This window comes from Xiphias gladius, chromosome 18, assembly GCF_016859285.1.
Source record: "Xiphias gladius isolate SHS-SW01 ecotype Sanya breed wild chromosome 18, ASM1685928v1, whole genome shotgun sequence".
Classification (NCBI taxonomy): domain Eukaryota; kingdom Metazoa; phylum Chordata; class Actinopteri; order Istiophoriformes; family Xiphiidae; genus Xiphias; species Xiphias gladius.
In genome coordinates, this window is record NC_053417.1 from 834,583 (window position 1) to 851,377 (window position 16,795).

At 38.7% G+C, this 16,795-nt stretch overlaps 2 protein-coding genes across 3 annotated transcripts; both read right to left on the reverse strand.

Moving 5' to 3' along the window:
- Window positions 1–228: 228 nt before the first annotated feature.
- nppb (natriuretic peptide B) lies at window positions 229–2,478 on the reverse strand. 2 transcript variants are annotated; one of them, XM_040151602.1, is made up of 5 exons: window positions 2,269–2,469; window positions 1,484–1,769; window positions 1,119–1,125; window positions 447–522; window positions 238–337 (listed from the first exon to the last, which is right to left on the reverse strand). In XM_040151602.1, exons 1-4 carry the CDS (start codon window positions 2,380–2,382, stop codon window positions 456–458), a joined length of 474 nt encoding a protein of 157 aa, XP_040007536.1. In that variant the 5' UTR covers window positions 2,383–2,469; the 3' UTR covers window positions 238–337; window positions 447–455. The 2 variants fall into 2 exon arrangements, with proteins under 2 accessions (XP_040007537.1, XP_040007536.1); XM_040151603.1 differs by having other exon boundaries at window positions 229–522; window positions 2,269–2,478.
- A 6,378-nt stretch (window positions 2,479–8,856) lies between these two features.
- On the reverse strand, window positions 8,857–10,507 carry nppal (natriuretic peptide A-like). Its single transcript, XM_040153614.1, has 3 exons — window positions 10,403–10,507; window positions 9,743–10,053; window positions 8,857–8,942 (listed from the first exon to the last, which is right to left on the reverse strand). The coding sequence occupies exons 1-2, from the start codon at window positions 10,484–10,486 to the stop codon at window positions 9,745–9,747; spliced, it is 393 nt and encodes a 130-aa protein (XP_040009548.1). The 5' UTR covers window positions 10,487–10,507; the 3' UTR covers window positions 8,857–8,942; window positions 9,743–9,744.
- Window positions 10,508–16,795: the final 6,288 nt, after the last annotated feature.

A 16,795-nucleotide genomic window follows, 5' to 3' on the forward strand; every position in this document is an offset into this window, starting at 1 on the left:
TGATGGAAAAAACTGTGAAAATAAGATTTGAAAATAGCCATAATTATTCACTAATTGCACCATTTCTGATGTTTATTATTTATGATCATTGTTGGGCAAGTTACTCAGCTTCAATTAATTAATAATATTAATTATTAATTATTATTATTATATTTAGTCTTATTATTATTGTTGTTGTTGTTGTTGTTAGTCTTATTATTAGCCCTATTATTGTTATTATTAGTTTTATTATTAGTCTCATTATTATTATACAGCTTTATGTTGTACCCCCCCCCCACGCAACTGGTCAAGGCAAACGGCCGCTCACCATGAGCCAGGTTCTGTTCAAGGTTTCTACCTGTTAAAGATAGAAAAATTAGGTGTATCTTCAATGTACACGTACCTATGGCTAATGTTACCAAGCTGACAACACGCAGCATATGAATAAGACAACTTATTGGAATTACCAGAGGGAGTCACATTGTTTGGTAGAGGCTAACTACCTTCCCCAACCTCAAGCTCCTGTGCCAGTTAGCATTTCCACTGAAAGCAGAGACACTGATGTCAACCCTGCATTTAACTCCTGGTCATACAGCCCATTGTCTAAGTAACAAAACATTACTGGGATTAGCAGCTGTAATGTAATTACTGAATTACAAATTCAATTCTTTTTACTTCTCTATACTTACTGAAAAAAGTAATCACATTATAGCAAAAACGTTATTGCATTACTGCCAAGCACTGTTTATGATGTAATGTTTGTGTCAGTTTCTTCTATCGCTGTCAGGTGCAACTATGTTGAGTGTAAGAGGTGGCCATTTGTTTTATCACTGGGTAATTCTAGTTGTATGAGAATAATTGTATTCATTCACATTATATAATCTTGTGTGTGTGTGTGTGTGTGTGTGTGTGAGAGAGAGCGAGAGAGAGAGAATGGGGTGGAGGGGTTACTGACTATTTTACTGTACATGGGGATGTTTAAGCATTGGTTCAATGGTGTGCCATTGTAAACATTTATTAAAACATTCAACAATACAGAACAACCTTACACAATACTCAATAAATATTAGTAAATAAATAGCAATCAAATAAAAAGATGTTGGAGTTCCAGAATTTAGATGGTAAGACTTCATCTTTACTTTGGATCTGCAAGAGAACAATATAACAACAGATCTGTTATAAATATTCGTATTTTCTCATTCATTTAATTAATTGTACAAATGTGTGTGTACACTATACTTAACTATATAATACTGTCAAAATGAGAACATTTGAAGACAGCACAAAGGGAAAAATAAACATGGAGCTATTTTTGTGGTTTCTGTGGGTGTTCTATATTACTAACCTTTTTTTTCTCACTATACTGGTGGCAGATTAAATGTTTTCACTTGCTGACCGTAACAATAAATTTTAATGATCTCAGTGGTGTAACAAAGGTTACACCGCTTCAACCTGGAGCAGCCAGGATGCTGTGGCTTATTGAAGTGGATGTACTGTAACTTACTGTATCTGCCAACAGTGTTGCACCCCAGAGAGCTCATGGAGCCTATTCTGTCCATCCGTCGACCAAAGCAGCCAGAGGATCTCCTGGACGAGTCATTGCGGACGTTCTTCAGGTTCTTGGCTGAGAGAAATTCCCTGATCGCTGCTTCGTCCATTCCAGTTTGAGGCTGTTGTCCATCTGCTGCCTCCTCTATGTTCAGGCTGTCCAGATCATCCTGCTCTGCGGGGACTCTCTGGTCCACTTCAGTCTGCTCTGAAACTGACTCCTCTAGTCTGTGAAGCAGCACCTGCAACATTCCCATCGACAAAAATTTGGTTAGTCTCTTAAGAACAATAGGAGGATTCATAATTCTTTATTACAGTGTAAGCCCCAAATAAAACAGTGTCAGATAAAATGTCCTTCAAATAAATTTTGTTGACTATTCAGCTGCAGCATTAATTATTTAACATGTACTTATTACAGATATTTGCTTAGAGCATCAATCTAACTTCAGCAAGCACATAACAGTGCAGAAGAGTCATATTAAATCACATACAGTCAACAATGTCCATATAGGAAGTTGCTGTTGTGTGAAATGTGGAATGACAATAGGGATCTTCATATAATACAATCTTTTGATCTCTACCCTCTATCTGGGATAACTAAAGTTAGATACTGTAAATAACATGAAACTGTCCTTTCTTTCTGCTTCAGATTTCCTAAAATTTCCACTAGGTCCCAAGGTGGAGCCCTAGAACTCTAACTTTCCACACCCAAGTTTCAGAATCACTCATTTGGAGACTCACCTTTAAGATGTCCATGTCGGTATTAGTCAAGCCGGTGCTGATGGGATATGTGCTGAACAGCTGCAGGTTAAAGATGAGGAGGAGACCGCAGAGGGGAATGGGAGACAGATGCATGTTTCTCTGTGAGTTCTTGTTACTCGTATCAGTGGATAGATGGATGCTCTTTGGCTTTTTTGCCTGGTAGCTGTTTGGATGCTGGAGTCCACAGCAGCACCCTATGCTCTTTTATACTTAAGCCTGACACACGTAGGTATGCCAGGAATTGGACTGGCATTCCTGACGCCTCATTCTGATAACAGGAGCTGTCGGAAACTGCTCCTTTTAAAGCGTTGTCTCTTAGATATGGGGCATTCGTATGACATAGCTGCTTCCATATGCTACTTTGTTTCAGAAACATACTCTAACCCCCCCCCAACAGACACACACACACACACACACACACACACACAAACACACAGACACACACACACACGGGACAGTGTTGTCACTGAGCTACGGGAAGTAGTAAACTAATAGACAGTGTGACAGTGGGGTGTACGTGATTGTGGTAGGGTAGCCTGCTGGTTTGAGAGATCAGCATTCAATGGGACGAACCTAATACAGACTGCCACTCTGCTAAAGGGTCCTTGAAAAAGACACAAGTGTCCTACCAGCTATCAGGGAGCTGCTCTATGTCAGGCTGTAACCTCTGACCTCTCTATAGCAGAAATCAAGAGAAAACACTACATTAATATTACAGTCTGACTTATATATCAATTATAATTAAGCAATATATATTATTATGTTTTTATATTAGCAATGTCTCAAATGACTATAATCCAAAATGTGTCACATGTAGTGACATATCCATAGAGAATTATCACCAACTATGCAGTTTTTTTAGCCTCTTTCAGCTCAGTTTGGTTTTACAGCTTTGCTGTTCTGGTTCAGTCTTTGTGCTGTCATCAACCTGGTTTCCAGCAGCAGGAGCCAGTTGTTTTCAGTGACAAAGTTCTGATAAAGCTACTGTCCACTACCTGCTCACCAGCAAACAGCAGACAGACACAGTCAGAGAACAGCTGGTGAACAAAGTGGAGCATTTAACAGCTAAAGAGCCAGATATTTCCCTCAGGAGCTGGTGCAGACCAAAAACAGGGCTAAAAGAGAGGGAATACTGGGCTTAGATTCATTATATGGATACAGCCATGGCTCCAAATGAATGTTGCTCTGTTGCTCTGTGTCTCTGATGTGTTAATAAGCTGCTGTTTATTAACACATTCACTGCAGCAACTTTATCAGGTATTATATATCATGTGTTTGGTAAAGCTTATCTGCTGCCACCAAGTGGCCAAAAATTAATTAATGCAGGTTTAAAAAGGTTTAAAATAGGTTGTATTTAGTCCTATTGCACAGGTATTCATTAGCATGACCCTAGGAATGTCATTGTCAGTTCAGTGGATTTTATCTGAACCAATACCTGCTGTAAATGTTGACGCTAACTCCAAGAGGATGAATCCTAGTTTTGGTCATTCCCTGATTTTTCACCTTGCTCCACTAGCAGGTCAACATTTCCACCTGTTCTACACTTAAATCCTGTCCCAGATCAGAATTTTGAATGACTTTTAAAGAAACAGTTCATTTTGTAAGATATCATTCAAATAGTACTGTTGTATGTTGGAAAACTGGCATATACAGAGATATACAGCTAAAACCCCACATTTACAATTGATAGACTGCTCCAAAATAATGGGTTTTACACTGTTTAATGGGATCCATTTGCCTGTTTTTTGTTTTGTTTTGTTTTGTTTTGTTTTTTTAATGATAAAGCACATTGAGCTGCTCTTCTTGTATATATGGGGCTAACTAAAGAAAGGTCTAAGCCATGTCGCCTTGCCTTTCATTTTCCTGTCAAGTCTCTCTAAAACTCTACAGTCTGCTAAAATTGGGTGATCTCATGTTTTTCTATGTTTTGTGGGTATCATTTTTAGCCACACTTACGGCACTAGGGATGGCAATGTCCGTCAGTCATTCGGTCCACCACTTTAGTGAGACTAAAATGGTTTACCGACTGGATGCATTGTCATGAAATTTTGTACAGACAATCATGTTCCCCTCTGGATGAATTAAAATCACATTTGTGATCCCCTGATTTTACTTCTAGCGCTATCATTGAGTTGACATTTGTGGTTTTGAGTGAAAAATCTTAAAATGGATACCAGGGATGGATTGCCTGAAATTTGGCACACACATTCAGAATTTCAGTGTCACCAACACTTTGGTTTATGACCAAACACCTGCAGAACTGATGACATTCCCATCAGCTTCAGTTGTTCTTTCTGTTTATACCGTGTACCATGGACGCTTCAAGAGGGGAAAGAAAGAGAGAGAGACTTTAGAGAGACTTTGTTAGGTTAGGTTAAAACCAAATGCTACAAGAAAATATAAAAAGCTCACTATTTACTGAGAAATTTAGGCCTGTTTCTAATTTCATAACTAAGTTGTTTTATAATTCATTTGTATTAAGTGGGGAACTTGCTATGGGAGGGTTTTGATCAGACGGGGAGAGGCTGCTGAACTGAATGCAGTGTCAGGAGGTGCTCCAGTAGCTGGTTACTGAGAATCGCTGATCTGACACCAAATTCAAGCGCAATAATTACGCATAGGTTCACAAAACAACACATAAAGAAGCCTATGAGCCATGATAAATAAAATAAACACAAATATGCACTGGGCATTACTGACAGCAGATAAAGTCAAGTGCACTGACCACGGCAGAGCTGCACACACACATTTAAAATTACAGATGACAGACATTAGATTTTAATTAGACTTTAATAATTTCTTTTATCATTTATTGTAGCATTATGAATGCTAATAGTTATTTATCAGCTTTTTGATCTTCTGGGTGAGCTCAGGTCTATGTTGGGGGAGCTGTAAGCCTCCCCTTAGCTCCCCCATAATTTGAACACTGGTGAGCATGCTAACATGCTAAACACGACGGCTTGTGCAGAGCACAGAAGACATTATACAACATTTTTCACAGGCTGAGTAGTACTAACTTTATTTAGATAGTTAGTACTATCTGAACATAGTTCTAAACAGAGATCTTCATGTTAAATATAAGTGGAGTGACCCTTTAAAACTTCAATTATCCCTATGCAGCCCACTGCTGTCTAACATTACCATATGTAAGTCAATTTTGGTCATAATATAAAGTGATTGCTAAGTTAACTGCTTCAAGTTGGGAATGCACTATAATTAAATCAATGTGAGTGACTGTGTTTCTGAAGGCAGATAGAAAACTCCTGATAATTATACTTTCAACAATGATACTGTTCATTAATCTCATCACAAATGTTTTCAGATTTAAAATTTAGGGCCATTTTATTTAAAGTATTCCTCAGCTTATTTGAAAGCAATCCACAGTAGGCAAGACTGCTAGATGGAGGAGATGCAATACTTCCAACCCGAAGAATTATGTTTGTCGATGGATCCAGATTTATTTAATACAGGTAGATCAAAACTTAAAAACTGACAAAGTGAAACATGTTATCCCCCCTGATTTTGTGTAATTACTTACTGCCTCTTTATTTGTGACATTAATGTAAACAGGGATGAGTCCGTGGACTGTCTGAGCTGCCACCAGGACAGTGCTGGAAGAAGTACTTTACCAAGTAAAAATATCACAATGTAATAATACTATATTACAAGTCCTGCATTCAAAACGTTACTTAAGTCAAAGCACAGTTTTATCAGCTAAATGCAATTAAAGAATCAAAAGTAAAAGTACTTCTGTACTGATATTATATTTTTATATCATTAATTATTACTGATGCAATTATGTGTAAGCAGCATTACACACTTGTATAAGGTTGAGTTGGAGCTAGTTTTAACTACTTTATATATAGTTAATTGGTCCAGTGGTCCACAAAATGCTGCAAGAAAAATCTCTTTTTGTCTTTTGGATGTTTCTCTGATATTTGCTTTTATTTTTGATATATTGGATCATCTGACCTCTTTTATTCAAGAGGAGAAATGCGTCTTTGGTGGAACTGCTTACAGCGTATAGACATCTGGCACAGGAAGTTATCCTGGCAGGGAATAACATGCTGTACTGTTTTCTTTTCTTTTTGAAGCGGTCACAAGCCAAAACAGTGGGGAACCTCAGGTTTAATCCTCAACTATGTATTGTATTTTACAAGCTTATCATGTTTTTTGTATGTGACGTCTAAGAAACCAGTAACTACAGTTGTCAGATAAATGTAATGAAGTAAAAAAGTACATTTCTCCCTGGAATTTGTTAGAATAAAAGTGTAAAGTAGAATAAAACTGAAATACATAAATAAAACGCAAGTAGCTCAGTTTTATATTTAAATACAGTAGGTAAGTAATCGGCGTAGATTTGGGTATGGACAGTCTCAAGTTGTTGCTGAATTGTCCCTACCAACATTTTTACCCATCTGAGATGACCTTGCCATTTTAACTCCCCTCTGTGTTACCAGTAGGATCTATACAGAGCTGTCCGGCTTGTATGTTTTCTGCAATACGATGGTTATTATGATAAAGACTTAAAGACTGGGATGTGGGGGATACTCAACTGTGATCTGTTAACCCCCAACTTCAAACTGCATTACGAATTGTTGACCAGCTGCACCCTTGCAGTAGCAGTATTGGGGTTGGTGATGAGCGGTGGTGAATCTGAAGAAGTAAGTATTTATAGATTAAAGGTTTCAAATCCCACAGAATTGAAAACGTCTTCACTGGAGGAAATTAACATCCGTTGATATTATATTTAAATTTCAGTGAGTAAGTGTGAGCTAATTTGTGAGGAGAAGATTCCTCCCAAAGCGAATTAAGACATCAGGTCCCTTTTACAGAAGAACTGAAGAGTTGAGCTTAGCTGATAAGAATGCTCTGTAATCAAATCATACATTTATCGACTTTGAAATTAGAGGGAGAAATATTTACTGTTTCCCTACAGGTCTTACTGCATGTGGGTCATTAAGACATGAACATTATTTCTAAAGTAAATTAGCCACAGCTTGTCCAACTGATTTGTTTGTTAATGTCAGGCATCATTTCATTCTGAAAATCCAGTCAGCCGCAGCCTGAGCAACACAGACAGACAGGTGAGCTGCAGACTCTCAGGTGAGCTCTGATGTTCCAGTGAAAGATCTAACCATAGGTTCAGGAGCTGAATTAAAAATAATAGAAGAAGACGTTTTTTTTGTCTAATTTAAATTTGAGATTGAGCATCTCTGTGGCTCTGTCATAAAAACTCTTGAGGTGTGTGAACTGAAAGAAGGACAGAATTTGAAAATGGCTCACAGCAGGTAGTTGTTTCAAACTCAGTAGCACACCACCTACATGGTTTGTACATTTATTGTCTAGTAACATTTTCTGGAAAATCTATCACGTCAAGATTTCTATTAATTTTAAAAAAGTAAAATATCTGTTTAAAATCAGAGAAAAAAATTAAGTCCAGTTTCAGACAAGTTATATCAGCAAACACATATTCAAGTAAACTGTCTGCAGTCGGCTCTTTATGTATGAGTGTGCACACATGTACACGTGAATGAGATCAAGTGCGCATTTTATTTTGTCAATCTGACAAAAAATGTCCCAACAAAGATAAAACTGAATCTAAGCCCTTGAGTTAAGGCAATGTACTTAGTTACTTTCCAAAATGTTTAAAAGCAAAAGTGAGGATGTTGTGAAAAGTGATTCATTATATGCTTTAAAATTGTGAAATCATTTTCTTTTCAACATTATTCGTAGTTTGTAACAGGCTAACCAGCCGCTGGGAAGAGTGACACGTGCTGTGGCTTTGTGGTATGGATCGTGGCTATAACGAGCTTTAGGCTCACAGTGCGAGCTGTGCAGAACATGGAGCTTTTTCATACACTCTAACATAAATCCATACCAGTTTAGTCTAAACATGTAGATGTCGAACCAGATCCTTCACAAAGTGTTCCAGCAGGTGAAGCCAATGAACCGCCTGAAACTTGGAAAACTTCATCATCTCTCATCTCCCCGCCGCAGCAGGTTGCCTTTCTAGCCCCAGCACTACGGTCAGTGGCGTGGAGAGGAGTCATGTGCCGTTAATCATCTTACTGCTTTCTACACGGCTCATGGATACATGTATATGAAAATCTTACTATGTTATTCAAATCACCATCAAGACGTGAAATCTGTTCATTTTTAAACCATGGTGTCTTTCTCCTACCCGGAATGGTTCAGAATCAACACGACTGCCCACAGCTGATGATGATATAAAGATGAAATACCAATCAACATATACTGGAATGAAATGGTTCCCATCTGACACACCGGCTTATGTAACGTGCATTTAGCGTGACGATGTTCCCTCTGAAAAGCTGCTTTCAGTTGTGCCCAAAACATGAACCAATTCAATCACAGACTCAGCTATTATGCAAAATAATTATTTTATTGGAACACAATCTATCACAAGGCAACTCCACTCCATCCAAAAAGAAAACAATAAAGAATAAATACATATACAATAATTTATTATTTAACAGCTCACATATGAAAAAAAAATCACAGTTCTGAATGAGAAGCATTGACAGCAGAGAGTGAAGAAGCGCCCTTTCAAGTGTCAGCCACAGCTTTGTGCGTGTCAGGTGAGCTCCGGTGTTGGTTATGGTCGCACTGATCTGCAGACTTACCCACGCCTGTAGGCAGAAGTAAAAACACATTACTGCACCAGATTAAAAAGCGGTTTGTTATATTTTGATATCTGAATTGGTCCTAAGTGCAGCTGCTTCACAGGTGCCCTTGAGCAATGAGCCACTAAACCTGCTCCAGTGCAGATCCTTAGTGACACCATGAATGTGGTTCTCGGTGTCAATGTGAAGGAGCAGCTACAATTAAAATGAATTGCAATTGAACTGAAATGAATTGCTCCTGAAATACTTCACAGAAAACTGTTCCTGGAGGATTTGGACAGATGTTTTTCAAACGTTTGCTTAATCTGTGAATTTGTAAAAGATGATTTGCACAATTAATTGATGTGTAAGATCAAACACTCAAATGTGTATTTTTTTTCTAATTGTGTATTTTATTATATTAACAAATCATCGGCTACTAGGCTATATCTGAATGTACAATAACTGGGATCATGTTAGGAATTCTTTTAAAGTCAAGGGAGGCTGCAGTGGGTTTTTTCTGCATTTATTCTGTAACATAGTCCAACTGCATTTTCTTTCTCGAATTCTACAGACACAAAGCATTTCACGATTCTGCAATGCCTATCCTGTATTTCATCGAAACCTGTGAGTGTACAAAGAAATGCTCAAACACTTAATACTACCACACCGCACCTTCAGGACTCGATAGTAGGCTACCCCTGCTTCGTGGTATGAAAAGAAAGACGGAGAAACTCCATTCAGCTCTTTGTTCTGTTGCCATTGGCAAAAATGAAAAGAACTATGGGATTGGAATCGTATCCTCCCCCCGGTTCCCTGACCCCTACCTTCAGCATCCCAGCCCGCTGAAGGAGCCGATTCTCTCTAACCGGACACCGAAGCAGCTCCTCAGCCCGCCCTTCTTGTACCGGCTCCACGAGCGCTTGGAGGTCCTCATGAGGTCTTTGAAGAGACGCGCGAGGATGTTTTCTTTAACCGCCAGTGGCGAGTTGTTCGGGTCGGAGGAGTCCCACCGGCTCTCCTGTGGAGCTCCAAACTCCGACTTTTCTGTGTTTCCATCTTTTCCCTCCACCTCCATCTCCTCCGAGGAGTAATGTGGCGCGGTGTTGAGCTCCTCTTCTAGAAGCTGCTTCAAACTCTGGGGGGGGGGGGGGCACAACAAAACATGGAACGTTTAACTGCAGACTGACATTTGCACCACACTGCGCTGCACTATATGTCCAGAGCAGTTCAGCTCATGTCAGGGTCATGAGGCTGTAGTAGCTGCTGTTCTTCATACACAGCAAACGTAGGCCAAAGTGATGGAGCAGTGTATCACATCTAACACTGCAGCTAGCAATATAAAAACAACGTAGACTCTTGACTTTATTCGTAGCGAAGCCACTAATTCATCATCAATTACTGCATCTCTGTGTCACTTCAGTGTCTCTGAAAGGCTGAATAGAGCCCAGTCATTTTAATAGCACTTAAAGTAGAGATCAGCTTACCTGGAGATCAGAAACGGGCTTGGCTCCAACGAAATTAAGCAGTAAAAGCAGAGATAGACAGCAAACGGAGACATTTGGGCTCATTTTCTTTTGACTTTTCTCAGTTCTTCCTCTGTACAGACTAGCTGGCGCGCGACTCTGTCCGCGCTCCTCTTTCTCGCGCTCCTCTGGCGCTCCAGCGGTGGGCAGGTACTGAGTTTATACACGACCTGATTCCGTCACGAGCTCGGAGAAAATTAACGAGGCGTGACTAATGATCCTCCAAGTGGGAGTACAGGATAACCTGACTGTTGAGATTCAAAGCTATCAGACGAAATGACTTAAGACTCTGAGGTCTTGGGTTGCCCAGGGTCTGGACTTCACCTTGATGGTTATACTTGAGTTAGGTGTTAGCACAAACTAAATATGGCGATGTCACACAGAAACTAAACATCTTCTATAGGTTTTGTTGGCTTTGCTTGGAGTAACTATCATACCCATTTAATATGCCTTTTCTCCAAAGGGAAAAAAAAGTTCCTCCTTTTTTGTTTGTTGGTTTGGTCTTTGTTAGTGACTTTAACTTCAGCTGTTAATCAAAACTGTGAATTTTGGAGCTGAATTGCATAAACTTTGCTCTCAAATTCACTGCATATATACGCCATATTTGGTTTTGAAATTGCCTTACAAAATCGCTGTTGCCCTATGGGCAGAATGAAATCCCTTTTTGGTTTATCGTAAACGAAATCCTCATTGTGAAATCATACCACCAGACAGAATGTTCATATTGGAAAATTTGCAAAAGCCCAGATTATGTTCAGTGACAAGGTTTTTAAAACCCTTTCTTTCTACAAAATCAGCGCATGGCAACTAAAGTTTGGTCAAGATAAGGGAAAGACCGTGGCTATAGTTGAATAAAAACCTCCCATTACAGATCAGCAATTAAGTTGATCTGTATGGGAGGTTTTTATTCAGTGAACTTCAGTGAACTGCAGTGAACTGTAGTCTCCTGCATGAAGGTTGAATGAACTATACACCCAAACTCCACAACATTCCATTCGACATTGCTACATAAAGGCACGCAACATCTTGCATGAATGTTAACACTAGCCATAAATTGTGCACTGGGGAATCGTAAGATACTGGTCTGTCTCCTAACATGCACAGAAAATGTTTCTGGTAATAGAAATTTTAGTAAAACTGAGAAAACACAAATGAAAACACTCATTGTTCCTCAAATGAGACAATAATTGATTAAACTATAGAATGTTGCACTGCAAATTGTATTTTAACTGTAAAATTTCACGTGAATATATAAAGATTTAATTTTGAAACAGATTATGACCTCTTTTTACGAGGGGTTTTCATATTTGTTGGGACTAGCCTAGCAGTTTCCCTAATCTTTTCCCTAGGTTAAGGCTAATTTAGGCTGAGTTTACCCTGAACCTACAGTATCTCTGCAGTGTGCAGTCAAATGAACATTCTACGCTTTGTCTGCTGCTTTGCTACTGAGTGTAAAGAGAGGCAGTTTGAAGTGAGCGTTGCTGTCATTTTTCTCTGTCTCATACCTCACAAATACTCTAAAGAGGCTGATATGCGCACCTGCAAAGTCCAGATGTGGAAGTGGAGGTGGTGAAAATTAAGATTAATTTGAAGTTTGTCTGATTAGTGTGTGTGTGTGTGTGTGTGTGTGTGTGTGTGTGTGTGTGTGTGTGTGTGTGTGTGTGTGTGTGTGTGTGTGTGTGCCTCTGTGTGCTTGTGTTGTGTTTGTGTTGTTGTTCCCTCCAACTGCCATCATGTCCCATCCCCTACCCCTCCCAACCCCTGATTACCCTGCCACCATCCAGACAGGTACCAAAGGCAAATGATAAGCAATTAGCCCTGGACCCTGTGAAACTGAGTGCCCTATGTGGAGGTGGATGACAGCATGACAATTGACATTTCACCAGCTTCTCAACTGGAGGGCTATCATACAAAATTAACTGAGGCCTCAGGGCAGCAGTGAATATTCCAAATGCTTTTTATGCAAAGAATCAGAGCTCTCCAAATTCCATCTGTTGGTCCTTTATCAAAGAGACAAATATGATACTGATGGCAGATGTAGCCAAAAATGCCAGCAGATCATAAAGCGACCCACTTAGGTGTTTCTTTTTGTATTTTAGACAAATGAGCAGTGGAGGAGGAAGTATTTAGATCCATTACTTAAGTAAAAGCATCAGTACCCTACTGTAAAAGTGAAAGTCCTGTATTAAAATGATTACTAAAGTAAAAGCCCAGTAGTATTATGAGTTAAATGTACTGAAGTAACAAAAGTAAAAGTGCACAGAAGGACAAAAATGGACCAAAAGTAGTATTTTACTGTTGCACCTGGTCAAGGTCAAGCCAATTTTAACTTTTTCATATACTGTTGAGGAGTTCAATCTATAGCAGTACATCATATTCTATAAAACCATCATATGTTTTACATGTAAAATCCTAATTTGCTAAATACATATTAACTATAGATGTTAAATAAATATAGTGCTGGCAGTATTTCCCTTTGAAATGTAGTGTAGTAGAGATATAAAGTAGAATGAAGTGGACATACTCAAGTAAAGTACAAGTACCTCAAAACATACAGTCCTTGAGGAAATGTACTTGGTTTCTTTCCACCACTGCACATGTGTCTGGATTAAGTTTAGATGAATGTATTTTACTTTACATTGGCTAGATATGGTCCATTGTGTCAGTCACATAACTGATGAATAAACAGTCCTTTGTTGGAACTTTTCAGTTTAGTTTGCTATGAAATGAGTGTGTTTTTGAAAAAAACTATATTGTTCTGAATAACATTGATTTGCTTTCATTTCTGAGCCCGAATTTCATGCTGATGCTCTGGTTTAATGATGACAGGTAGTGACAGTATTTCATCAGTTGACAAATGTTCCAAATTGCCCTGTAGGTCTCTAAAGCTTCAGAAGGACTGAGCCATGCAGTATGATGGTTTTTACAGCTGACATTTAAACCTTTTAACTGTCACTTAAATGAAGAATGTGTAATCCACCCTCACACTGGTTCCCCTCCATTAAAGGCCTTAATTAGAACATAAGCGCCTCATCATCTAAACGATGAATCTTGCTGAACTAAGGCAAAGAACTCTGAAATGAGAGGCATACTTACTGACCTCAGTACTGTATGTCAGACAACACAGCAGTGGTTCACAGAGGTTTGTCCTTCAGGAGGAACTCCCCAATGGAATGACTGCTAGTTTGATAAAACTATTACTCCTTTTACTAGAAATGATTGAACTTACAGAATGTAGATGATGTGGATGACTAATTGTAGTTTTTTTCTTTCCACCACTGTAGAGCAGAGATTTAACATATTTTTTGTCTGCACTTTTTAGTCATAGGAGCAGTGTGGCTCTAGGGATTGAAATGTCACTTGATGGATTGTTACTTTGGCCCAGACTGAAATACTGTATGGACTGCCATTAAATTTTGTATAGATATGGTTTCTGTCTCCAGAGGATGAAACCTAGGTTTTCCTCTGGCATCACCAGCAGGCTGGCATTTGTAGTTTTGTGTGTAGTGTCTAAACAATTATTGGATGGATTACAATGTAATTTGTTGTGGACAACAATATTCTCCACAGGATAAATTATACTAATTTCTGTGGTCTCCTGAGTTTTCATCTAGCACCACTATTTGTCCAGTACTCATGACCAAATACCTGCAAAACCAAAGACATTCCCATCAGCCTTAGCTGTTCTTTATGAATAGTGCTAATTAGAAAATGTTAGTATGCTAACACAGTAAACCAAGCTTTTTCGTAAGAAATTATTACATTTTTTTAAAGAGCAGAGATACTATATCACACAACAAAGACCACATATTTAATGAGGAAATTGTAAACAAGGTCATGTAAGTAAATTGATCATGAGATGAGATAAGCCATGATCAAACTAACGATCAACAATGGTTGATCGTTAGTTTGATCATAAGTATCTGGATACATGTTTTACCAATCATCATATTTTCTCATCTTTGTTGTTGTACCTGTGGAGTTTGGAGCAGTCAAAGTTGGTTTCCTTGTCTGCTAAATGTTTGCATAACAGTCATTTCATAAACTTTTGGATGCTCCCCCAATTTGGGAACCCTTGTGCTAATCTAAGATGGCAACCATGGTAAACATTAACTCACATTATCATTTAGCTCAAAATACCACTTTGCCTATGAGTATGACCTCACAGAGCTGCTAGGATGATTGTTTTTTTTTTTTTTTATGTCTAGCAGAACTAATTAATAATAAGCTTTGCCTTTCCTCACTGGGTGGTGGGCCCAGCCTCTTTGGTCCATCATAAAAACACTGACTGTTCACAGCTCAGCACTGGTTTCAGTTCATTTAGGTTCATACAGTTGTACGCAAAAGTTTGAGCACTCTGGGGCAAATGACATATTTCATTGATAGTTGAAGTGGAAGGAAGAATATCCATCTCTTGCAGCAAATGGACATTAAAAATTAGCCTTGTTAGTGCACTATTACTTTTTAATTCATGAACTTAGAATATTTAAAAATCACAGTAATTGTAGCATGTGATAAGGTTCTGCTTGTAAAACACTCAGAACTAAATTAACTCCTTAGGCCTTAATTGATTCATTGGGACCTGTAAGGCAGGGTTAAGAATTGTCATTAGGAATTATCAGCTGATGATAAATTCTCTGACTTTTCAAACCTTATGGTAACAATCAACAACCATGAACTGCTTTACACAACTGACTGAGGATCTGAAAATGAAGCTTATGCCTACAGAAGCAGGGGAGGCTGTGAAATGGTATCAAAGCGATTTCACTTTTAAATTTCCATTGTCCAAGACACCATTAAGAAATGGCAGTTTAGGTGAACTGTGGAAGTCAAGACAAGACCTGGAAGACCAAGAAAACTTTCGGATAAAACTGCACATCTGCTTGACCAAAAGGCGAAGCAAAACCCCCATATGACTGCAAAGGAGCTGCAAAAAGGTTTATCTGACACAGGATTGGTGTTGCACCATTGCAGCCTTGCTGCACAAAGGGGGTTTACATAGAGGAGTCATCAGATGGAAACCTTACCTGTGACCTCATCACAAATATCAACATCTGAAGTCTGCAAAGCAACATCTTGATAAGCCAGCTCTGTCTCATTCAACCATATTCTGTCATGCTGCAACTCTATAGAGCATTTTAGCCTCAGCTCATTGCTTTTGTTTTACGGTCCACAACTTTACTGTCTTGGTTCAGTCTTAGTGCCCTCATGAACCTGGTTTCCAGCAGCAGCAGCTGTTTTCAGTGAAAGCGTTCTAAAGCCACTGTACACTACCTGCTCAGCATCAAACAGCAGACAGACACAGTCAGAGAACAGCTGGTGAACATAGTAGAGCATTTAGCGGCTAAAGAGCCAGATATTTCCCTCAGGAGCTCGTGGAGACCAAGAACAGAGCTAAAACAGAGGGAATGCTGGACTTAGATTCATCAGGTGGACACAAACACTCCAAACTCTAAATGAATGCTAATTTGTCTACTGGACATGTAAGCTCTCTAAGGCCATAATATGTCAAATGTCTGTCCGAAAACTGATTAAGAATGCTTTAAGTCTACAAATCAAGGTCCTTAACCATATTCAATGTAAAATTGTTTTGTACAGTTTTTAAGTCTTGACCATTATCATTCCCTAATCGTAACCAGTTATTTTTAGATGCCAAAACTAAATATAAACCTTAACAACACAGGTGGCAGTGATGTCTTCACTTGAGTGTAGGTTCGCCAACAATCAAGCATATTTCCCAAAAAGTCAGGATGACTGACTAAACCTACTTACTCTCCTGCTTTTATTTGCCAACAGATAGTAGAGTTAAATCTCCTTTTCATGTAAAAAAAAAAAAACATAGTACATACCAAGTAGGATTAGTTTTATGAATTAGGGGTCTTTAAACAGAACAAGACTTTAAGAGAAAAAACCCATTCATAATTTAACAATTTAATAATTTAATAATTAATGATTTAGTGATTTTCTTACTGGACATCATACTTTACTTTGCCACTACAATAGCTTGTCATACCATTACATCAGTCAATATTGAGAGCTCAGTGATGTCAATGTGTCTTTTATGGGTTAGTATAAGAAAAGGGAGAGACACGCTTAAATGTGATGTTTTACCAATAGCATAACCTGAGGCAGAATCACTATGACACATTGTTAACATACTAATGACAACACCAAGGATGCCAATAACTCGTGGTTAAGTCACATTTTCTGACACTATTTGAACCCAGTGTCCAGTACTGTGTGGTGTAAGCAGGGAATGTGGCACCTGATAAATTATGGGACAGAGAGCCGGTCAATCAGTCATGGATGCTCATCTGTGCCATCCTGTCAACACCGTTCCAGCACTTCTTCCCC